The 25483-nt window shown below is 49.1% G+C and overlaps 1 protein-coding gene across 6 annotated transcripts in view; it reads left to right on the forward strand.

The window, feature by feature from the left end:
* Positions 1–25483, forward strand: part of NLK (nemo like kinase) — a 229295-nt gene that overhangs the window by 177740 nt on the left and 26072 nt on the right. For 5 of the 6 annotated variants that reach the window (XM_077312415.1, XM_077312413.1, XM_077312414.1 and 2 more), the window contains exon 7: positions 7972–8073. The exons of the other annotated variant lie outside the window; for it this stretch is intronic. In XM_077312415.1, coding sequence (XP_077168530.1) covers positions 7972–8073 — 102 coding nt within the window. The remainder of the gene's footprint in view (positions 1–7971; positions 8074–25483) is intronic. 6 annotated transcript variants of the gene reach the window in all.

Genomic DNA, 25483 nt, shown 5'->3' on the forward strand with positions numbered 1-25483 from the left:
GGGCCGCGGCTCCCTCTCCCTGCCCCCCCGCAGTGGCTTGCGGGCGCGGCTCGATCTGCGGGCGCGGCCCGCAGGCGCGGCCCGATGCGTGGGCGTGGCCCGCGCGGGCGCGGTCCCCGCGGACGCGGCACGATGCCCTGCCGGTCCCCAGCCTAATAAAGGTTGGGGACCACTGCTCTAACTTATTCCCTATCCACCTAACTATCTGAAAATCCAGATTGCAGTCCTTCAACTTATCCATCAGAACATCATGGGGAACCTTGTCAAAAGCTTTACTAAAATTCAAGTAAATGACATCAACCGAATTTCCCCGATCCAGCAAACCTGTTACTTGGTCAAAAAAAGAAACTAGGTTGGTCTGGCAGGACCTGTTGGAGACAAATCCATGCTGACTTCCTTGGATCACCAAATTGTCCTCCAGATGTTTGCAGATCGCTCCCTTTAATATCTGCTCCATTATCTTCCCCACAACAGAGGTCAGACTCACTGGTCTGTAGTTTCCTGGGTCATCCTTCCTCCCTTTTTTGAAGATCAGAATAACGTTTGCTCTCTTCCAGTCCTCCGGGACATCTCCAGTCCTTAAAGAGGTTCCGAAGATGATGGACAAGGGCTGTGCAAGTTCTCTGGAAAGTTCTTTGAGTACTCTCGGGTGCATTTCATCCGGACCAGGGGATTTGAACTCATCCAGTGCAACTAAATGCCTCTTGACAACCTCTCTATCCATGTTAACCTGCCACCCAGACACTATCCTTTGGCTACGGCCATCTCTAGATGTGCCTAAACACTTTGACCTGTGGGAAAAAACAGATGTAAAATAGGCACTAAGCCTTTCTGCTTTCTCTGCATCTTCCGTTAGAGTTTGTCCATCAGCACCCAACAGTGGGCCTATTGCCTCCTTTACTTTACTTTTGCTCCTCACATAACTGAAAAATCTTTTCTTGTTACAATGGGCTTCCCTGGCCAATCTTAGCTCACTCTCAGCTTTGGCCTTTCTGATGATTGACTCTCAGCTTTGGCCTTTCTGATGATTGACTCTCAGCTTTGGCCTTTCTGATGATTGAATCATTGTGCCTATTTACAAAAAAGGTGGTTCTAGCTCTCCAGTAAATTATTGTCCTATTATCCTTCTATCTATTGCCAGTAAAATGTACGCCAAACATCTAGAATTTAAGCTACTAGATTGGGTGACTTCAAATGACCTAATAGGTCATGAACAAATTGGCTTTACTAGAAATTGTTCTACTCTAGACCACTGTTTAACCCTCTATTCTCTTGCAGACAAATATCTTCATACAGGTAGGAGGAAACTCTATGCAGCTTTCGTTGACCTCAAGGGTGCATTTGATTCTATCTCGAAGTGTTTACTATGGAGAAAATTGCAAGACCTTAATATTAATTCGCGCCTATTACTACTCCTAATCAACCTCCATTCCAACAATACCTGTCAGGTCAAATTTACTGAAAAGGGTCATCTAATTACCGAAATCCCCATCCTGAGAGGAGTTAAACAAGGCTGTGTCCTTGCTCCTCATTTATTTAACCTTTTTTTACACGATCTTCCAAAAATCCTAAGACTCGTAAATGGTCATCCTCCCAAACTAGATAAACTGCCAATCCCACTTCTTCTATATGCTGATGATACAGTCTTGCTTTTCTATTCCAGAATTGGTTGGAAAAGATATTTGAACGCTTTCTATGAAGATTGCATGGGCGCGGCCGGCCCTGATTACCTCTCCCCGCCCTCCCGCAGTAAGAAGCTTCCCGGGCCGCAAGCTTGCGGCCTGGGAAGTTTTTTACTGCGGGGGGGCGGGGAGAGGGAGCCGCGGCCCGGCCCGCAGGTTGGGGACCACTGATATAGAGGATAGAGTTGTTCTCTCTTGCTCCGGAGGAACAGACCAGAGCCAATGGAATGAAATTAATTCAAAAGAAATTCTGTCTAAACATCTGGAAGAGGTTCCTGACAGTTAGAATGGTTTCTCACTGGAACAAGCTTCCTCGGGAGGTGGTGGGTTCTCCATCTTTAGAGATTTTTAAACAGAGGCTGGATAGCTGTATGACAGATGATTCTGTGAAGGTTCAAGGGAGTAGAAGCAGCAGAAGAAGAGTTGGTTCTTATATGCCGCTTTTGTGTACCCGAAGGAGTCTCCAAGCTGCTGACAATCGCCTTCCCTTTCCTCCCTGTGAGGTAGGTGAGGCTGTGAGAGCCCTGATATTACTGCTCAATCAGAACAGCTTTATCAGTGCTGTGGAAAGCCCAAGGTCACCTAACTGGTTGCATGTGGGGGAACTCAGAATCAAACCCGGCTCGCCAGATTAGAAGTTCTTACTTTTATCCACTGCACTAAGCTGGCTCTCTACACCAAGCTGGCAGGTTACAGTGAATGAGTGATAGGGTTGTGAGTTCCCTGCATTGTGCAGGGCGTTGGACTAGATGAGCCAGGAGGTCCCTTCCATGATTCTGTGCCCCTATTATACCTCTCATTATAACTTTTCCTGCAGTTCTGTTATTTTTCCTTTCAGATATTGGATACTTATCAGTTTTAGTATGTTGTTTTACTATTGTGGAATCCTTCGAGTAAAACCTCTATTGGCAAACTGGCTGTGGATAATTTAAAATAACCACTTCCTTATCTAATTCATGCTCGCACCAACTTTCTAAAATATATTGTCATCATTCCTGTCCAACAGATGGGAAGCGGAGGTTTGGACAGAAGGTCTACCAAGGTTGCCCATCTTGTACAGGAGTTGCGAGGACAAGGGTGGGTGGATAATTATTCAGTGACTAAAAATGCTTTTTCAAACGATCTATAAGAAAAGTGAAATACTAAGTATTCACCAGAACTGTTAAGCTGTTTGCTAAATAACATCAAGTGTCATAGTATTTTTAGTAATTACTATCTTAAGGATCCATATTTTCACTGTAATTCGTGATGTGAAGGGTTTCAGCAATGGCGCAACAATTAATTTTTGACATAGCAAAGTAGGGGAAAAGACCAAGTGGTGCCTACATAGAACTTTTCAGGTTTAGCTAAATGATGCTTCTGCATCAAAGCTTATATAAGAATGTTCCATACATGTATTTTAGTAATTTTATTTATTGTTAATAACCCCCTTTTCCACAATCATTGTCAGAGTGCAGGACTCTCTAGAGTTCTTTGTATTGATGGGGGGGGAGGGAGAGGGATGGGATTCTTTTCTTTCTTGCCGTCAAGTTGGTATTTTTAATGGGGATTTTAATGGGATTGAGGCTCTTGTGACCTGCCGCGAGACTACAGGGAGAGGCAGGAAATTGTTGTTGTTGTTGTTGTTGTTGTTGTTGTTGTTGTTGTTATTATTATTATTATTATTATTATTACTAGATTTTAAGCCCATTTTAGTTTTTAATAAAATGGGCGCTAGACTGACCTTGTGGGCGTCGTCCGTGGTTGTTTGTTAGCTCAGGTGCAGTGGGGCGACGATCCTAAAGCTGCAAGGGCGCTGCAGCGGCGGCGAGAAGGCGGGAGGGCCCTGGGCGGCAACGGCAGCCATTTCCAAGCGTCTCCCGGCCATTGCAGCGGGCGGGAGAAGGCGGCGCGGCCCCCCCCACGGCGATCCATGGAAAGGCTTCTTCCAGCGCGGCGGGGAGAAGGCGGGAGGGCGGTGGCCAGGCACGGCAGCGATCTTCAGCCGCCCCTCGGCCATTGCAGCGACCGGGAGAAGGCGGCGCGCCCCCCCCCCACCGCGAGCCATGGAGAGGCTTCTTCCAGCGCGGCGGGGAGAAGGCGGGAGGGCGGCGGCCGCCCACGGCAGCGATCTTGAGGCGGCCCCCGGCCATTGGAAGGGCCGGGAGAAGGCGGCGCGCCCCCCCACCGCAAGCCATGGAGAGGCTTCTTGAGGCGAAAAGGGGGGACAGCGCAGCCTGGCGACAGCAGCAGTCTTCAGGTGGCTCCCGGCCGTCGGAGCAGGTGGGAGAAGGCGGCGCGGCCCCCCCCCACAGCGACCCAGCGGCCGGGAGAACGGACAGTTGGGCGGCTGTGCGGCTGGAAAGGAGCAGGGCCGCCGCGTCTGCGACGCGGCAGCCCTGCTCCTTCCCCCGCATCGACTCGGAGACAATGGCGGCGAAGGAGGCAATGGGGAGGCGCGCTTCGCGCGCCTCCCCATTGCCTCCTTGGTCCAGGATTGACACTCGGAGGAGCGAATCAGGAGCCGCTTCGCGGCTCCTGATTCGCTCCTCCGAGTTTTTATCCCGGACCGAGCCCGCCCTAACTCCTCCCCACTACCCCTTACTCTTTTATTCAGTCCGTGGCGCCCGTGGCGCCACGGGCTGTGTACAGATTATTACCAAAGGGTGGAAAAGATTGTAGCCCACACTAAGAGTAAACCAGAAGTAATGGCAATTGAAGATTTAATTAGCTGTTCCAATCAAACAAATCCCTCTCCACAGTACACTACATCTGGAAAATTCAATAGAGGATGATTTGATGAAATCCTTCAACTATTTGCCAGCTGAAGATCAGACAGCTATTGTAGACAGGCTTGAAGAACTTAGGAGAAAGTTTCTGGATAGTAAAGGAGCCTTTTTGACTTTGGGCAATGCAAATCCGCCAGTTTCTTCTAGGAATTCACAATGTAAAGAGTTCGCTACCTCTGTTAAGGATTGGAATGGAGTCATAGAGGAAGCTGACCATTCTGAAGAGGTTCCTGAGAAGCAAACACAAGGAAACATTCTACCTTCAACAAGGACTGTAAAATTAACTGAGTAAAAACGGAAGCTGAGCAGGGAGTTTAACAGCAAGTGAAAACAGCAGCAAGGAAAGTTGCATATTCAGTTAGCTCTAGGAGTATTCCAGGCTTCCACTGGTTCCTTTCAGGGATTTGTGACCTGGTAACAAACCTCTATAAAGTATTTTGATGGTGTCCAAGTAAGTATAAAATAAAGGGCAAACATTTATTTACCCCTCAGTCAGGGAAACTCTAAATAAGTTTTCAAGGGAAATTGTTTTCTTTGGACTTCCAGAACTATAAAGAGGAAGAAGAGGGTTGGCTCTTATATGCCGCTTTTCTCTACCTGAAGGAGTCTCAGGTAGCGAAAAGGTGGGTGAGGCTGAGAGAGCCCTGATATCACTGCCCGGTCAGAACAGTTTTATCAGTGCCGTTGCATGTGGGGGAGTGCGGAATCGAACCTGGAATGCCAGATTAGAAGTCTGCACTCCTAACCACTATACCAAACTGGCTCACAGTAGAGATATTCATGCAGGTGGGAACTGGCTTTTATTATAATTAGTTATGTGCTTTCTGTAACTGGAAAAAAAGGTAGTTGTGCAGTTTAAAATGTGTGCTGTACTCTTTGGAGATCTTCACAAAAACATTTTGACCTTCCGTATCAGCAGAAAACCATGTCCTAGTAGACCAGAAACTGGGGGCCATTCCGCACCAGGATCTATGTTGCAAATTGGTTGCAGAACGAAAAAACGCCATTTTAAATAGTGGTATTCGTCGTTATGCATACCTGCCTTTGTAGTGGAATCCAGTTGTGTTTCTATCGTTTCCCACTGGTTTCCGGTCTCGGCAAAAATCACTATCCAGGAAGCGATATTTGCCAAGCTTTGTCCCGCCCCTGGCTGTCAATCAAACGAGCAGCCAATGGGCGGCTGTTATCATGCTCCCGAAAAGCCCCTTTCCCTTTAAGGCAGGTTTAAAAAACACACACACACATTGCAACGAATCTGTGTTGATTCGTTGCAATGGAGAGACCAATCTAGCTAGCAGATGGTGTGTGAGCTGCCGTTTCATTGTTGCCACGCTCCCACCCACCCCCGAGTGAAAAATAATCCACCCCCCCTGCGATTTTCGGCCGAAAATAAAGGGGAAAATAAAGGGAAAATAAACCAGCAAATGGGGCTGTGTGGTACTTGGTGACTTAAAACAGCTTTGGGGAGGGACTGCAGCCGGGGAAGACTCGCAGGGTGAATGAAGGCTTGCCGGTTCATTGCTCTCCGCTCACTCCGAGAAAAAAAAATGGCGATCGCTTTGCCGGAAGATCAGAGGAGAGAGCCAGGGGGAGGGACTTTGCAGAAACTGCAACAATGGTAACGCACAGAACTTTTCCGCTAGTGTTGCAGATTGGTTGCAGGAGTGTAGCGCTTTCCAGAGGGTGAATCCATTTTTTGGGATTTCCCTGAAAGCGCTACAACGAAGCGCTTTTTGCGAATCGGTTTCAGGAGTGTGGCAGATTGTCTACGACGTTGTGCATAACCACATTTTTGGAGCAATTACAATTTGCCACACTCCAACTGCAAATTGCCGCAGAACCCTGACAGAGCTGGCAGGAGGCTGGAGAGTGCGCTCCCCCCCTCCTCCCCCCCCCCACATCAGGCCTGCTGCGAAGGAGCCTCTGACAGCACCTGACTGAGGGGAGGGAGGCCTTTCCAAGAGCAATGCAGGGGAGCCTGAGGGCCTTCCTTTTGAGGGGGGGGGACTTTCCCCTTCTGCCAAACAGTTGGCTGACAGAGGGGCCACAGAAAAGCCCCTTCTCACTTAAAATACTGCTCTGGCCGGAATTTAGACACAGCCAAGCCACGTGTCTTTCTTCTTTGCAACTCTTTGCAGATTTGAGGCCACTGCACAGCGTTATTCTGCAGATGAAACTGGATGCTGTCGCAGACTTTTTTTCTCCTGTTTCATCTGCACAACAACCCTGTGCAGTAGACCTCAAGTCTTTAAATTCAACAACAACCTGTGTGGGAGGCCTTAAATGTTTCTTCTCTACCACAACCCTGCCAAAGTAGCCCTTTCTGCCTGAGGAACTGATTTTTATACTCTGCAGGTGAGCTGTAATTCCAGAAGCTCTCCAGGCTCCACTTGGAGGTTGGCTACCCCCAGGTTGTAAATATTCCTGGAGGTTTGGAGGTGGGACTTCAAAATCGTACAATGCCTCAGAGTCCAGCCTTCAAAGGAGCCATTTTTGCCTGCACTTGGGAGGGAGTGGTGCAGGTGTGTCCTTCCTAGGCTATGGGCTATGGCCAGCCCTTACCAGCAACTGTTTGTATTCTAGGGTAGCGGTCCCCAACTTTTTTATCACCGGGGACCACTCAACACTTGACAATTTTACTGAGGACTGGTGGGGGGGTAGTTTACTCCTCTACTCTCAACCACTGCCCTAACGCTCTCTGATCGCTATGGTAATGTTTAAACATCCCTTCAAAATAAGAGACAGACACGCCACAACAATGAACATAAGGAACATTATATTTTCATGGAAATTTTAACTCATGACAATGACAAATCAATGGGAACCCTGAGCTTGTTTCTTTGCAACAAGATAGTCCCATCTGGGAGTGATGGGAGACAAGGACACCCAAAGTGTGTTGTAAAGGGCCGGGGGGGGGGGGGGGGAGAAGGCGTCCTTCGCGGCTCACCTCCAATTAGTCGAAGGGCCAAATGTGGTCCGCAGCCCACAGGTTGGGGATCGCTATTCTAGGGCATAGACAGGCAGACCAGCATCAGTCCTGTGAGTCTGGAAATTGCAGTAAGATCTAAATAAATATTTACAGCCTGAAACTGTAAATAAACAAGTAAAGAGATGGAGAGTCATGAGAACTGATGACTTTTTCCAACCTTGGCCTGGCAAATAAAAAAACAGTATAAAAAACCTTACTAAGGTCAAGACTGCTGTGCACAGAGAATCTTCCTCTTAGGGTTGGCAGCGTCCATGTGAGGCTTTTTACCCCACCTCCCTCATGGGGAGTCTGCTATAGGGAGAGGAAAGGAAGACAATTGGAAAATGCTTTGAGACACCTGAGGCCTGCTGGGTCACTGCGGCCCATTCCCAGTTCTCTCAGACTTGCAACGTAATTACTCCTGCTTGGTTCCATGCTAATATATTATGGCCTTTTCACATCCTCTCTGGCCTCGACATGTACAGTTTGATGAGTCAGGATGTTACTCCTGAAAATCCCATTCTAATTGGGGGTAATTTTTCCATTTCCTTAGCTGGACTTGATCACAGATCTGTTGGGAACACCGTCCCTGGAAGCGATGAGGACGGCTTGTGAAGGCGCCAAGGCACACATACTCAGGGGTCCTCATAAACAGGTATGCTTGTGGTGCTCGGAATGGTAATCCCTCTGAACTCTTTGCATGAATTCTACAGGCAGAGCATAGGGTGGTGCAAATGGGCTTTTTTCATGCATCAGTTGACAGAATTAGAGTACAGACTAGATGACTCAAGACATGAGTGTGTTTCTCCTAAGAAAGGTAGGTGCATTTAAGCCAGGTAGAGCTTATTTTTTTAAGAGCTGGCTCTTCGAACCAGATATGTGTGTGACTGCAGGGGCAAAGGTTCAGTGGCAGACCACCTGCTTTGCATGGAGAAGGACAAGCCATGGCATTGATTTCTAAAAATTGGATAACAAGGCTTGGAAAGCTGTTCACTTAAGACCTTGGTTTGAGTCTGTAGAAAGCTCTAGGCTAGACCAACCTTATCTCTTTTGTTGCGAAAGTTACTAACTTGCAAGATCAGAGGAAGGCTGTGAACATAATTTACCTTGATTTCAGTAAGGCTTTTGATAAGTTTCCCCATGATAGTCTTATTGACAAGTTGGTAATATGCATTATGGATCCTATTACTGTTAGGTGGATCGAGAACTAGTTGACACATCACACCCAAAAGGTGCTTTTAAATGGCTGGTCATCTTCTTGTAAAGGAACGACACGGGGAGGGCCTCAGGGATCTGTCCTGGGCCGTATGTTTTTGAACATATTTATAAACTAGGAATAAAGCCCATTTTATTGGTAAATAAAATGGGCACTAGCGAGCAGTCCGTGGGGAAGCCTTCGCAGGGCGAAGGCTTCCCGGGGATCTGGGCTGCGACTGGGGCTGTTCTCCCGGTCACGTGCTGGGCTGGGGCAGCCGGGAGAAGGCGGGGAGGCAGCCTGCACCCCGTGGCGTCTTTGGTCCTACCGGCGTTCCCAGGAGGGGGCTCGGCGTCAAGGAGAAGGCGGGGAGCGATCTGTCGATGGCTGGGTGCAGCTGCGGCTTCCCCCGGCCGCAGGAGTGGGCTTGGGGGATGGGCAGGATGGCAAGGCCGGGCCAGCGGCGGGGAGAAGGCGGGGACTCACCTCCACAGGCCGGAGCGTGTCTGCCTGAGTGAGCGGCGGGTGGCGGCTCAGCAGCGCCCTTGCACTGGCGTCCGGCAGCAGGAGAACGTGAGAAGGCAGGCCATGGGCTGCTGGGGCGGCTCGGCGGCAGCGTCCTCCTGTTGGCAGGCATGTTGCAGCACGGGCGGTGGCTGGTGTTGGTCCTCGTCATGTCGGCAGCCATGTTTGGGCGCGGGCTGCACCAGCGGCGGCAGCAAACGTGTGTGAGAGGGCAAAGAGGTAAGCGGGCTTCGGAGGTCGGCCCATGGGCCCAGCGGCAGCGGGGAAGCTCAGGGACAGGCGGGGAGGAGGGTAAGTGGTGAAGCGGGCTTGGGAGGTCCGGGCGTGGGCGCATCAGCGGCAGGGAAGGTCCGGGACAGGCGGGGAGGCGTTGAAGCGCAAGTTGGGTGGGGGTGGGGTTGGGGGGACAGTTAGCGGGCAGTGGCGGCGGTATCAGGACATCGTGGATCGGGGGTGGCGAGCAGGGAGGGGCGAGGTGCGGGTGGGAAGGGTGCGGTCGTCGCCGGGTGGGCAGGCGGAGGAGGAGTGAGTGCTGTAGGTGTGGAAGGGCATTCTCTGGGCAGAGGGGAAGTGATTTCCCCCGAGCCCAGGGAAGTGGGGCGAGGCTCCTCCCTGGTGGCCATCCGTGCAGGATGGCGGCTCGGGCGGAGTGGAGTCTGTGGCACGGCGTCTCTGGAAACGGGCCAAGTGTCCATCAGGGAGGCACGCTTTGCACGCCTCCAAATTGGACACTTGGCCCTGGAGTGCCACTCGGAGGAGCGAATCAGGAGCCGCTTTGTGGCTCCTGATTCGCTCCTCCGAGTTTTTATCCCGGACAGAGCCCGCCCTAACTCCTCCCCACCAGCCCTTACTGCTTTATTTCGTCCGCGGCGCCCCGCACGGCGGGACGTTTAAAGATTATTATAGGGTGGGGAAGACTTGTCTTGACAGTAGTACATGTGAAAAGGATCTGGGAGTCTTAGTAGACCAGACATTGAGAATGAGTCAGCAGTGTGACTCAATTAATTCAAAAGAATTTTTGGCTAAAGAAGTTCCTGACAGTGCGGTTCCTCAATGGACCAGGCTTCCTCGGGAGGTGGTGGGTTCTCCTTCTTTGGAAGTTTTTAAGCAGAGGTTAGATAGTCATCTGTCAGAAAAGCTGTTTTTTTGAACTTACAAGGAAGAAAAAAAGTAACATGCTGGCTTTTCAATAATAAATATTAAATGCAAATCTATACAAGAGGAACATGAAATGCTTAATTATACAGTAAACAAGAATTCCCTCCTTCTGCAATGTTTTTTCATGAAGCCTTTATCTACACAAAAAATACATATACAATTGATAACATATTTCATATGTTATAAAGATTACCTTATAATATGTATCTGGCCAACTGCTCAAAATTTAAGGAGGAAACATCCAGAAGAAGATCCTAACAGTGAGGGCCATTCCGCACAAGGACCAGTGTTGCCAATTGCTTTCACAAAGCGGAATCGCTATTTTAAATAGTAGAATCTTGGTGTTTCGCATACCTTCATTTGTAGTGGAATCCAGTAGCATTTCATTCGTTCCCCACAGGTTTCCGGTCTCGCAGGAATCGCTAGAAAGGAAGCTGTTTTTTTCTGTGCTTGTTCCCGCCCCTGGCCGTCAATCAAACGGAACAGCCAATGGGCGGTTGTTATCATGCTCCCAAAAAGCCCCTTTCCCTTTAAGCACAGGTTTAAAACACACACACACATGTTGCAACGAATATGCGTTGATTTGTTGCAACGGAGAGACCCATCTAGCTGGTGTGTGAGCTGGTGATTCATTGTTACCACACTCCTCCGAGTGGGGAAAAAATCCCTCCCCCCCCACATGGGCGTGATTTTTGGGCGAAATTAAAGGGAACTGGCAAACAGGTGGCTGTGTTGTGCTTGGGGACTTAGGGGAGCTTTAAAGCACTTCTGTGGAGGGACTGTAGCCAGAGAAGCCTCGCTGGGTGAATCAAGCCTCGCTGGTCCGTTGCTTTCCCCGCTCCAAGGGGAAAAAAATGGCGATCGCTTTGCCGGAAGTTCGGAGGAGAGACCCAGGGGGAGGGACTTTGTTGCATCCGCTACATTGAGAATGCACATGTCTTTTTCGCAAGTGTTGCAGGTTGTTGGCAAGAGTGTAGCGATTTTCTGATGATGAACCCAGTTTTCCTGATTCCCCAGAAATCCCTACAACGAAGCGATTTTGGAGCTAGTGTTGCAGGAGTGTTGCAGATTGCTCACAACGTCATGTGGAATGTAGTTTTAGTAGCGAAAACAAAATGTAAGACTAGTGTTATATTAAAGTCGTGCGGAATGGCCCTTAGAGTGGTTCCTCAGTGGAACAGGCTTCCTTGGGAGATGCTGAGTTCTCCTTCTGTTTTTAAGCAGATAGTAGTCTGACAGAAATGATGATTCTATGAACTTAGGCAGAGTGGGTGGGCAGGTAGTTGTGAGTTCCTGCATTGTGCAGGGGGTTGTATTATTTATTTATTTATTTATTTAATTAATTTAGATTTCTATACCGCCCATTTCTTTGCAGCTCTGAGCGATTTACACCGAACATTATATAACTTACATGGAACATTATACAGACTATAACATCAAAACAATTTTCAATAAAGCATCAAAAGATTATAAAACCACATTTATAATATCAGTCAGTCAGTCAGTAACCTTTTATTGGCATAAAATATGTATAAGACATATAAAAATAAGGTTTAAAATTTCAACAAAATAATAAAATAGGCCATGGAGTTACATAACCAAACAGATCTTAAAATGATTAAATAAACGATAAAAGATAAAATACAAGGTAGGCAGCATATTATAAAAGCATCTTAGTTAAAACTCTGGCAACTAAAATAGTTACCTCTGGGTCTTTGTCAGAGAGCAGAAATTGCAAGGTCATAGATTTACTTACAGAAGGCTTGTTTTCTTGTAGTCCATGGATTTTTTGACCTTCCAATTTATATTTTATAATATAAATAAGATAAATAACAATTAACTAACATTGGGAGAGTCATGGGCAGACATCTGGTGGGACCAGCAGATATTCTGACTTGGTCGGCCTCAAGCGAATGCCTGGTGGAAGAGCTCCCTCTTGCATACCCCTGTGGAACAGTGGAAGTTCGGGCAGGGCTCTGATCTCCTCAGGGAGCTCGTTCCACCAGGTGTGGGGGCAGAACCGAGAAGGCTCTGGCCCTTGTTGAGGTCCAACACACTTCTCTGGGGCCAGGGATCCGCAGCCACTTGGAGGAGGCGGAGCGTAAGACTCTTTTGGGGGTATAGGCAGGGAGGGGGTCTCTCAAATACACTGGGCCAACACTGCGTATGGCCTCTTTCTCCTCATGGATGGCCACCCGGACTCCCCCCCAGATCCATTTGCCAGATGTTTGGAAGCCGTAGCTGGATGGCTCGAGCAGAGTCGCCTGAAACTCAACCCCTCCAAGACGCAGGTTCTGTGGTTGGGCCATAGGGGGGCAGATCAGGAAGCGTGCTTACCCTTTCTGGCCGGGACGCAACTTAATATCGCATCTCAGGCCAGGAATTTAGGGGTGACCATCGATGCCTCACTAACACTCGAGGCACAGGTTAAACAGGTAGCTAGCCAGGCATTTTTCCATCTTCGCCAGGCTCGGCTACTAGCACCCTATCTGTCCTCCGAACACCTGGCCACAATGATCCATGCGACGGTCACCTCTAGACTAGATTTCTGTAACTCGCTCTACACCGGCCTGCCTCTGGGCTTGATCCGGAAACTGTAACTCGTCCAAAATGCGGCTGCTAGAGTCCTCACAGCTACACCATGGAGGGCTCACATCCAGCCAGTTCTGAGGCAGCTACATTGGTTACCGGTCGCCTTCCGGATCAGGTGCAAGGTTTTGGTTTTGACCTTCAAGGCCATCCGTGGTCTAGGCCCAGCATATATGAGGGACCGCCTTTTGCCCTATATCCCCCGCAGGGCTTTACGCTCTGCGGGGGCTAACCTACTGGTCGTTCCCGGCCCCAAGGAAGCCCGCCTGGCCTCGACTAGGGCCAGGGCCTTTTTGGTCCTGCCCCCAACCTGGTGGAATGAGCTCCCAGAAGAGCTGAGGGCCCTGCGGGAATTACCAGCATTCCGCAGGGCCTGTAAGACGGAGCTCTTCCGCCAGGCTTATAACTGAGGCCGGGCGGAAAGAAGATCAGTCCCCCCTCACAAACTGGTGGTAGAGAGCGTCATCCCCCGCTGTAGATGAGGATGCGGAGAGCAAATGAGTAGATTACGCCATCGCTGTTACAATTACTGTAAATCATTGGTTTTTATTGTCATTTTATGGTTTTAGGGGACGGGGTTATGTAAGCCGCCTCGAGCCTTCGGGGGGAGGCGGGGTATAAATATAAATATCTGTACACAGCCCGTGGCGCCACGGGCGCCACGGACTGTATAAAAGAGTAAGGGGTAGTGGGGAGGAGTTAGGGCGGGACCGGTCCGGGATAAAAACTCGGAGGGGCCAATCAGGAGCCGCGAAGCGGCTCCTGATTGGCCCCTCCAAGTGTCAATCCCGCCCCAAGCAGCCAATGGGGAGCCGCGCAAAGCGCGGCTCCCCATTGCCTGCTTCACTTGCTCAGGGAAAATGGCGAGGCGGCTGGTGAGAGCCGCGGCTGGGGGGTGGGCCGGGAAGCCTTCTCTCGCCCGGCGGAGCGGCCTCGCAGCGTCCTAGACGCTCCGAGGCCGCTCCGCCGGCCGGCAGAAGGCTCCGGAGAGCCTCGGGTGGGGGGGGGGAAGGGAAGCCTTCTGTCGCCCGGAGGAGCGGCCTCGCAGCATTGTAGACGCTGCGAGGTCGCTCCCCCGGCCGGCAGAAGGCTCCGGAGAGCCTCGGCTGGGTGGGGGGGGGAGGGAAGCCTGCCGGGGGCTCCCTGCCCTCATCGCCGCTGAAACAAAAAACACAGCCGAGGAGCTGCCGAAAGAAAAAAAAACCCGCAAGCGCTGAGCCGCCGAGGAGCACCCATCAGGAGCAGCATCCTCTTACAGGTTACCTTCCGCCCCTCGCCTGCCCCTGTCTCCTAGCGCCCATTGTCTCCTTTATACAATGGGCTATATTACTAGTAATAATAATATAATAATAAAGGTGATTACCAGAACCTTAAGCTTAATCTGGAATTGAACTGGGAGCCAGCCAAGGTGCCGGCCGGATGTGGGATCTCCATGATGTTTTAGTGAGAATCCTGGCCACAGCATTCTGCACCAGTTGTAGTTTCCGGATCAAGGATGAGGGGAGGCCTGCGTAGAGTTGTCCACCCTAAAGGTGACCGTCGCATGGATCACTTTGGCTAGGTGTTCTGGGTTCAGGTAGGGCGCTAGTAGCTTGGCTTGGCAGAGGTGGTAGAATGCCAGCTGTGCTACCTTTGTGACCTGGGCTTCCATTGTAAGGGAAGCATCCACGATCACGCCCAGGTTCCTGGCGGAGTGCGTTGGTGAGAGCTGCACACCATCCAGGGTGGGCAGACACGCTTCCCCCCATGGTCCCTTCCTACCCAACCATAGGACCTCCGTCTTTGTAGGGTTGAGCTTCACGCGACTCCGCTTGATCCATTTTGTCACTGCTTCCAGACATCTGGCTAAGGATTCTGGGGGGGGAGTCAGGGCGGTCATCCACCAGGAGGAAGAGCTGGGTGTTAGATGACCCTGAAGGTCCCTTCCAAGTCTATAAATCTGATTTTAAGTTCGTGGCTGGGGATGGCGCTGAAGCCATGTTGAGAGAAGTTGCAGGTGAGAACGACCAGCCAGGCCTTGCCAAAGTGGACCAAGATGCTGATTGAGGACTGCTGTGTACAGAGAAACCTCCACTTGCTAGCTTCCAAGTGAGGCACTAAACCCACACAAACTCATGAACCAGTGCCTGTTGCATTTCAGCACACAACGGACTTTACTACTAGTCTCTATATAAAATGACTCCTTTGAGATTTGCTCTAACTGTCCTATTTAAGAATACTTAAAAATTGTAGTCTTCTTGTAATTTTGTTAGCTAGTAACTGGTTAATTTATTCTTTTTTCCCCTTGATTTATTATTATTTATTTATTTATTGTATTTCTATACCGCCCTCCCAGAAAGGCTCAGGACGGTTTACATAAAACAATGAAATAGTACAGGTAACATTATTCAAGGTGGTAACAACAACAACAACATTTACATAATAACAATAACAACAATGACATTAAAGGAAGGTGAAACTGCCTGAGCCTTCGCTCAACTCGTGCTGCGACCCAGGGGTTGGGTGGATTTGTTCACAGTCAGGGTAGGAGGGGAGGGCTTGGGGGCCAACCGGAAGCGATGGACAGGTCGACCTCAACCAAATGTTGTGACCAAAGCTTCAAGAAACTGCCACCCGTTCCCGCTTGACGGATGCAGGCAGTTGTGGGGATGCCAACTTCCAGGAGGGACTATTGCCCATTGCCAGGCTGCAGGGATCGGTTCCCCTGGAGGGCGTGCAGGCTTGGGAGGTCCCCAGGAATTGGCCACCCGGAGCTGAAGAGCTGTGCGGTCTGGAGCAAAAGGCGAAAGCCGCGCGATGCCCCATCTTTGGGCCGATCCGAATTATACTTTGCTTTTTGCTGCTTTGGCTAGTCTTAGAAGCTACTGCATTGTTTTTTAATTTGTGTCTGAGAATTTTCAGAAGATGGTATAAGTAAATAGAAAGAGTTGGAAGGGGCCATACAGGCCATCTAGTCCAATCCCCTGCTCAATGCATTATCAGGTTAAAACATCCATGAAAATCATTTGTCCAACTGCTGCATAAAGACTGTCAGTGAGGGGTGGTCTGTGGTGAATCTTGTGGGTCAGTGACTCACAGACACTGGAGTTGTTGCTCTTTATTGGTGCCAGAGCATGATACAAGTAATATCAAGACCACACTGAGAAACCCCACTCTTTTATTTATTATTTATTTACGGTCATTTAGACCAAAATTTTAGAAGCACTACTATACAATAGCAGTTTGTAAAGGGAAGGTAATACATTAAAAGGTTAAAAATGCATCAGCAATAAAACTTAAAACTTCTTCACCATAAAAGCCAACATTTAGAAGCATTAATTGCCGTTGACTAAAATTACATGGATAAAATGAGCCATAAAAGCAATAAAACTAATAAAACTGTTAAAATATAAAACAAAAGACAAAATTAAGAGGCGTGCGATACATCTACTAATCAAAAAACATAAGAAGTTCTGTAGACCTGTTATGGCTATACATGAGTGACCCATTCTTTCCTAGTTCTTAAGGCTAGCCACGCAAATTTCTCTACTTTGCTAGTTAACAAATTATCTGTATCTGATAGCAATATTTGCAGGCGATGCTTTCTCAGGTCGTGAGGGCATTCTATAAGCACTGGTACTTATGCACCTGTGCGAATATGATTATACAGCTTGCACTCAAATAAGATGTGTTCTGTGTTTTCTACTTGACCCTCGTTGCAGATACAGAGTCGATCCTCGAGAGGGAGTCCATGAAATTTCCCACTCAAGTGAGCAGAGGGCAGGGCATTGTGATGAAGGAGGGTAAAGGATCTCCTGTGCTCAGGATTTACCACTTTTCTTATATATTGCATCTGGGTGTTCCTGTTTAGGAGATCTTTCCTAAAGAGTGGGTCCTGAATATTGTTGAGACCATGTTGCCTCTCTACTTCTATCACTCTTGTCTTAACAAGATCTATAGCCTTGTCATAACCCATAGACAAAAACAATTGATATGAGAGACCATAGTAGCACAACTTTTTAGTGAGTGCAATTTGCCAAGGTGCGACGAATGTGTCGATCACTATTAGACTTGCAAGACCTTGCTGTTGGAAAAGTAGTTTTAGCCAGAATGTAAAGGTAGCTATCCAAAGCCTGGACTGAACGTTGACCATACCTGTCTCAATCTTAACTGCTACGTTTGAGATGTTGTTTGGTACAGCCAGAATTGCCCTCAGAAATTTAGACTGGACCTTTTCTAGACTGCTCAATCTGCCTGTTATACTAATTGGAGCCCCATATGTTAGCTGAGCAAGAGCTTTAGCCTTGAAGGTGTTAATTGCTGCTGGAATGTAGCGGCCTCCTTTCTGCTAGAATAATTTTTTAATTGCACCTGCACTTTTCTGTGCATTTAAAGAGATGTTATTAATATGGGCAGATCTTGAATAGGTTGCCTGGAAAATAACGCCAAGATATTTGTAATGTTGGACTTGTTCTATTAGGGTGCCATTTAGTCTCCAGATATGAGATTTAGCCACATACCATGATCTTGGTCTTATCATGGTTAATTACCAGGCTATTCAATTGACAGTAGGAGTTTAGCGCTCTTAAGACTCTTCTCAGTCCTATAGGGGTTCTGGCAAATATGGCTAAGTCATCAGCATATAATAAAGTGAGATGTGTCTTTCCCCAACTTTTGGTGGGTGGAAATTTGGTTTCTTCAGAGAGTGGTCAATATCGTTTATAAAGAAATTGAAAAGGAGAGGGGCTAAGATACAGCCCTGCTTAACTCCCTTTCAAGAGTTAATTATATTAGTTAGATGACCTTGGGGAATACACTTAACTCTAATAGCTGTGTTTTTTTATAAGGTTTTAATTAAGAAAAGTAGACGTCTGTCAATGGATGTCCTTTCTAATTTGGCCCATAGCAAATTTCTAGAAATAGAATCAAATGCAGATTTAAAATCAATGAAGGCAATATAAAGGGAGGACACTGTTTTAGATGAATATTTAGCTATCAGGTGGTCAACTAACATACAATGGCCCAGTGTTGACCTTCCTTTTCTAAAGCCTCCTTGTTCCTCTATGAGCAGGTTGAGTGAGAAACCCCACTCAAAACTGCACAATATATACATAACACAGGCAAGGGATCGCCACGCACCTATGCGTGCTTGGCTGGACCCTGTTTGATTGATTGAAATCTATTGGCTCCCACAGCAGGGATCCTTACAGCGCATTGGTTAATACCATCCTTGCTTCTATCCTACCTTGGACCTCAACCTCAGTCCTCTAGAATTGTTAGCATGGCCACAAACATAATCCCCCTCCCCCCTTAGGAACTAACTTATCTAGGATCTAGGAGTCTTAGTAGACTATACATTGAACATAAGTCAGCAGTGTGACTCAGTGGCTAAAAAGGCAAATGGGATTTTGGGCTGTATGAAACGGAGTATCCTATCCAACGGAGTATCGTGTCCAGATCACAGGACTTGATGGTACCGCTTTACTCTACTCTGGTTTGGAGTAGAGTACTTGGAGTACTGTGTTCAATTTTGGGCACCCCGGTTGAAGTGGGATGTAGACAAACTGGAGCGTGTCCAGAGGAGGGCAACAAAGATGGTAAGGGGTTTGGAGACCAACTCGCATGAGGAAAGATTGAGGGATCTTCGTCTGTTTAGCCTAGAGAGGAGGCCACTGAGAGGGGATCTGATAACCATCTTCAAGTATTTGAAAGGGTGCCATATGGAGGATGGAGCAGAATCGTTCTCTCTTGCCCCAGAGGGACAGACCAGAACAAATGGGATGAAATTAATTCAAAAGAAATTCCATCTAAACCTCCGGAAGAAGTTCCTGACAGAGTGGTTTCTCAGTGGGACAGGCTTCCTCGGGAGGTGGTGGGTTCTCCATCTGTGGAAATGTTTAAACAGAGGCTGGATAGCCATCTGACGGAGAGGCTGATTCTGTGAAGGCAAAGGGATGGCAGGTTACAGTAGATGAGCGATTGGGATGTGAGTGTCCTGCATAGTGCAGGGGGTTAGACTAGATGACCCATGAGGTCCCTTCCAACTCTATTATTCTATGATTCTATGAACTGGTTGATGTGGTAAAAGTTGTGGGTGTGTTTGGTAGGAGTGACCATGTGATTTGGACTTTATGATCTTGGGGAAGAGAAAAGCTGTATGTAGTCACACATACAGGCTGGACTTCAGGAGAGCAAATTTGAATAAACTTAAAGTTATGTTGAATAGAATCTCATCAGAAAAATTAAGAAGATGGAAGTACAAGAAGGTTGGGAATTTCTCAAAAGTGAAATACTAAAGGCACAATTGCAGACAATTCCCTTGAGAAGGAAAACTGGGAGGAACCTAAAGAAACCAGGATGGCTCCATAAACAGCTTTCAAATGAATTGAATAATAAAAAAGACCCATTTAGGAAATGGAAGGAGAACCTTATAACTAAGGAGGAATATTAACAATTAACCAATGTTTGTAGGGAGAATGTTAGAAAATCTAAAGCTCAGTATGAGCTTAGGCTAGCAAGAAATGCTAAAAACAACAAAAAGGGTTCTTTACTTATATTCAAAGTTAGAAAAAGAATAAGGACATGGTAGGACCATTGCGGGGAACAGAAAGTGACATTGTAATATGTGCCTTGCAAGAGAAGACTGAAGAGAAATAGGCACAACCAACAACGAACAAAGGACCCCCGCTTCCCCCCCCTTCCTCCCAGAACTCCACCAGAGTGCTCTGGACCTGTTGTGCCATTTGAACAGTTGCATTGTTATACTGTAATATTATTACTAGTAAGCAAGCCCGCTATATGTACAATACAGCGGGCGCTAGCGGGGCAGCGCGCAGCTGGCGAGTCGGCAGGCCGCCATGTCCCACGTGCCGGCGGCCTGACGCATCGGAGGCGCTTTGCGCGGCTCACAATTGCTCCCTTGGCGGCAGGGCGGGAATCGGAGAGGCCAATCGCGCCTGCCGATTGGCCCCGCCAATGGTCTGTCTGGAGGAAGGGGCCAATCGGCACCCTTCCTCATCCCAGACAGAGCCTGCCCTAACTCCTCCCCCCAAGCCCTTACGGCTTTATTTAGTCCGCCGCAGGCGGGGTTAGGATTATTGTTATACTGTTTATTATACTGTTATTCTGTTACAACCACTGTTATTATTGTATGATTATTAATGAAGACTGTTCTATGAATTGTTTATAAGTTTAATGTAAACCACCCTGAGCCTCCGGGGAGGGCGGTATAGAAATATAATAAATAAATAAATAAATAAATAAATTCAGCCCTCTTTTGCAAGGGAAATTGTGCTCAACATGGCAAAATCATTTCATGTAATAAGGGCAATTGTGGCCTAGGATCACTGTAGGGTTAGTCCATAAACACCTAGTTTCTTTAAACGAAACCAAACCTTCTGGGCCAGTTCAATTGAATTGGATCAGGAAGCAGGGACGCAATTTACCATCGCATCCCAACCTAGGAATTTGAGACCATAGATGTCTCCCTAACTTTAGAGGCACAGGTCAAGAGCGTAGCTAGTGAGGCGTTCTTCCATCTTCGCCAGGCTTGGCTACTAGTGCCCTATCTGTCCTCCAAACACCTGGCCACAGTGATCTGACAGTCATCTACAGAATAGATTTCTGTAACTTGCTCTACATGGGGCCTGCCCTTGGGCTTGATCCCAAAGTAGCAGCTGGTACAAAATGCAGCTGCTGGGGTCCTCACAGGTACATCTTGGAGGGTCCATATCCAGCCTGTGCTGAGGCATCTGCACTGGTTACTGGTTGCTGCCCGGATCTGGTTCAAGGTTCTGGTTTTAACCTTTAAGGCCTTTCGCAGTTTGGATCCCATGTATCTGAGTGACTGCCTGTTGCCCAATGCCCCCCACAGGGCTTTACGCTCTGCGGAAACCAAACTGTTGGTTATTCCCGGCCCCAGGGAAGTCGACTGACCTCGATGAGGGCCAGGGCCTTTTCGGTCCTGGCTCCTACCTTGTAAAACAGCTGGGAGCCCTGTGGGAGCTTTCAGCATTCCACAAGGCCTGTACAACGGAGCTCAGGTCTGTGGTTGAGGCCGGTAAGGCCAGGGAGATCTATGTGGCCGCCCTTCCAGGTAATTCTTTAACGGTTTGCAAGTGACATCTGCACCCTGCCTTCTTGGTCCTGGCTCCCACCTGGTGGAATGAGCTCCCGGGCGAGCTGCAGGGCCTGCGGGATTTGTCAGCTTTCCACAGGGCCTGCAAAACAGAGCTCTTCCACCAGGTTTATGGGTGAGGCTGGGGCCAGCTAACTAGGGACATCACCCCCCCCCCGGGAGTTAGGAAGTGTACATCGCACCCCTCCATTATCTCCGATATTAGTATGGGGAGGGATGAGGATTTTCTGCCATCGTGTTAGTATCTTATAGTTTTAACTAGAAAGAAAGCCCATTTATAAAAACGGGCAGAGGTCGGGCTTGAGGCGAGGCCCCCATACCTGGTAGGCTGTTGGGCCGCTGGTGGGGGCAGGTTGTGAAGCGGCGCAGCGTGGAGTTCGGTCGTTGCAGACGACGGGGAAGGGAAGGAGGGCTCCTGTGGAGTCCGGGCATGCGTGGTGTAGGCGAGGGGCGAGAGGCGGGGCATCGGGCTGAGCAATCAGGCATACGCGTGAGTCCGCGCATGCCTGGTTCATTCGCGTGCCGTGCTAGCCGGCGAGCAGGCCACGCTGGCTGGCGGCATGGCTTGCAGGCCGAAGGGAAGATAGGGACAGGGATGAGGAGAACTGGCAGAAGGTGAGGTCGGATCGGGGAGCAGGGAGGGCGCCGGGGGAAGGGTCAGTTGTTGTGGGGGTTGGAAGGGCGAGGACAGGGGCTGGGGTAGAGGCGGCGGATGGTAGTCGGGGTGTCGTGGCGGGTCAGGAAGGGGTCTGGGGAGGGTGCGCGGGTGAGTGGGCGGCGGGTGGGTGGTGGAGTGTGTGGCTGGGTGGTTAGCTTGGCATCGGGAAGCGGCGTGAGTTTGGGAAGGGGTCTGGGGAGGGTTTTGGGGGGTTAGCGGGCACGGTTGGGTGTTGGAGTGTGGCTGGGTGGGTTTGTTTGTATCGGGGAGCGGCGGCGGGTCAGGAAGGGGTGTGGGGGTTGGCAGACGGCGGGTGGGTGGCGGAGTATGTGGGTGGGTGGGTGTGTGTGTGTGTCGGGAAGTGGCGTTGTGTTGGGAAGGGGTCTGGGTAAGGTTTGGGGGTGAGCAGGTGGCGGCTGGGCACGGGAGTGTGTGCGTGGGGGGGTCTTGTTGTCCTCGGGAGCGACGTCGAGGCGGGAAGGCAGGTGGGGATGGAGCGGGGGGGTCGTAGGACTCACCCATTAGCGTAGTGTTGTGGGGTGGCGGGAAAGGAGCAGGGACGCTGCATCTTCGACGTGGCATCCCTGCTCCTTTCCCGAGGGCATTGGGAAGGAGTCCCTGGTGGGGCGAGGCGGTGGCAAGCGCCTCCCCATCAGCCTCTTGGGCCAAGAGTGGCACTCGTAGGGGCGAATCAGGAGCCGCTTCACGGCTCCTGATTCGCCCCTGCGAGAGTTTTTATCACGGACAGAGCCCGCCCTAACTCCTCCCCAATAGCCCTTAGGGCTTTATTTAATCCGCTCCGCAGGAGCAGTTAAAGATGTGGGTTTTAATGGGGTTGAGATTATTGTTACCAGCCTCGAGCCTATAGGGAGAGGCGGGAAATGAATTATTACTATTACTATTACTATTACTATTACTATTACTTATTACTATTATTATTATTATTATTATTATTATTATTATTATTATTATTATTATTAGGCTGAGATACTCATTAAGCTTTGCAATAAGATCATTGAAGATGACAATCTGAAGGCTAGTGAGCACTGTCAGATCCCGGGCAAGGTACCAACAGGATCCGCTCCCTGCCCTCCTTAAGTGACAACCTTTCAAATACTTAAACACAGCAATCATGTCCTCTCTCAGCCTTCTCTTCTCCAGGCCTTTCCTTGCTCCTCAGATCATCCTCATCACTCTGCACTCTCTCAGTTTTGTTCACATTCTCCAGAACTGTACAGAGTACTCCTAGTGTGGTCTGACCAATGTGGCATACAGCACAGGGACTATGACATCTGTCTATTTTGATATGAGGCCTTCTCTGTTGATGCAGCCCAAAACTGCGTTCACCTTCTTTACCACCACATCACACTGTCTGCTCATATTGAGCTTAGAGTCCACAATTACCCCAAGATCTCGTTCACACATACTGATGTGATGCCTCTGGATATAGCTGTCAAAGGCAGACAGACTCACAACTAGGATTCTGTATTAATAGAAAGCTTTATTGGAAGTAGTTCTGAACACTCTAACGTCTGAAGTCGAAACTAATTGATACAAAGAAAGCAAGCAGTTATCAATGCATTTCTCCCGCCCAAATGTCCCCACTTTCCCAGGGAGGAATTACCCCCCCCCTCCGCTTCCAGGTGCCATCCTGGGCTTCCTGCCAGACCGTCTCTGGCTCCGGCGTCCTTGGTGCAGTTGGCGCCCTCCTTTGTAGATAACAGGGCACAGAGCAACATTTGCAACTAAGTGTCACAGCAGGGGAGAATGTGGTGTGAAATGGCTCAGGGTCATCAAAAGAGTTAGAGGTACAAAGAGTTACTACAGAGTCATAAAAGGCACAAGGAATTTACACACACACACAAAGATAGAGTCTCTCTGATCAACCTGCAAACATGGCAGAGGTCAAGGGACTGATCCTGACATTCTAGCCGGTCCTGTTCTACACATAGTTTAGACCCATGACTGCAGGTCCTATCTCCTGCTGCCAAAAGGAACCGCTCCCTGCCCTCCTCTAAGTGACAACCTTTCAAATACTTAAACACAGCAATCATGTCGCCTCTCAACCTTCATTTGAGGCATTTGATGTCCCTGCAGGAACACCATAGGCTGGGGGAGGAGCTGGGCTTCTTCCATTATGCACAGGGCTGGCCTGGCAAGGCTGCGGATGGCACCTGCAGCAGCAAACGAAACGTGGGAGTTTCCGTGTTCGCTTACTACGGGCCATCCGGGGTGCTGCGTAGGGCCAGGATGAAAGCAGCATCATGGTAATCAAGGATTAGCTGCCCCGCTGCCACCACCCCGGACTCCCCGCTCCAGGCATAATCAGTAAAAGAGAGAGATTTTCTTATGTTTGTCATAAGAAAATGACAAAACACAAAATCCATCTCTTCTTGCTACAGTAACATCAATCTCATTCTGTTAATATTGCTCCATAAATAACTTTGGAAAGAGCCTGACTGCTTAGTAATAATACAGGCACTGAGTATTTTATCCATCTTGCATCTCAATAACAATTAATCATCACCATTAATAGGAAAGCCCTTATAGAATTCCCCCCCTGATGGCTCTTCCCAGGGCCTGCACACACTCCAGACCTCCTTTGCTTTTTGAATTTGCATAGGTTAGCAGGCTGCTTTTGAAAGCTTCTGCAAAGGAAGTATTGGAGAACAAATGGCTTCAAAGCCCAGAACTTTAAGCAATGCACTTTTTAAATAAAGAAAACAACCTTTTATGTTTACTATTTTTGTTGATGATTACTTTAAATGTGGTGTTTTTTTTTCTCTTGTATTCCCATTCTAATTTAAATACCACCAAGCAGTTGTTTATTGTAAAGGTTTCTCTTTGTTGTTGTTGTTATTAGGTGCGAAGTCGTGTCCGACCCATTGCGACCCCATGGACAAGGATCCTCCAGGCCTTCCTGTCCTCTACCATTCCCCGGAGTCCATTTAAGTTTGCACCAACTGCTTCAGTGACTCCATCCAGCCACCTCATTCTCTGTCGTCCCCTTCTTCTTTTGCCCTCGATCGCTCCCAGCATTAGGCTCTTCTCCAGGGAGTCCTTCCTTCTCATGAGGTGGCCAAAGTATTTGAGTTTCATCTTCAGGATCTGGCCTTCTAAAGAGCAGTCAGGGCTGATCTCCTCTAGGACTGACCGGTTTGTTCGCCTTGCAGTCCAAGGGACTCACAAGAGTCTTCTCCAGCACCAGAGTTCAAAAGCCTCAATTCTTTGACGCTCGGCCTTCCTTATGGTCCAACTTTCACAGCCATACATTGCAACTGGGAAGACCAGAGCCTTGACTAGACACATTTTTGTTGGCAGGGTGATGTCTCTGCCTCTTCCAAATCCTGCATGTACTTCTGGAAGCTCTCGGTCCACATCTTTAAACAGCCCGTGGCGCCACGGGCGCCACGGACTATATACTTCGTTAAGCCCCCTAGAGGTGGGCTTTGTCCGTGATGAGGAAGGGTCCGGGTTGGACCCTTCCTCACGACAGACAATCGGAGGGACCAATCGGCAGGCGCGAAGCGCCTGCCGATTGGTCCCTCCAATTCCCAGGCTGAGAAGCGCCTCGCGAAGCGCCTCGCGCAGCGTCAGACCGCTGCCCGAGGGAACCCCCAGCAGTCGCGCGAAGTGCGGCTGCTGGGGATTCCCTCCTTGCCGGTCTGACGCTGCGGGAGGCGCGAAGCGCCTCACTCAGCGTCAGACCGCCGCACGAGGCAACCCCCCTTTCAAAACCCCTTTTTATAAAGGGGCTTTGAAACTAGTAGAATCATAGAATCATAGAGCTGAAAGGGGCCATGCAGGCCATCTAGTCCAACCCT

The sequence above is a fragment of the Paroedura picta genome, chromosome 15 (genome assembly GCF_049243985.1).
Source record: "Paroedura picta isolate Pp20150507F chromosome 15, Ppicta_v3.0, whole genome shotgun sequence".
NCBI classification, from domain to species: Eukaryota; Metazoa; Chordata; class Lepidosauria; order Squamata; family Gekkonidae; genus Paroedura; species Paroedura picta.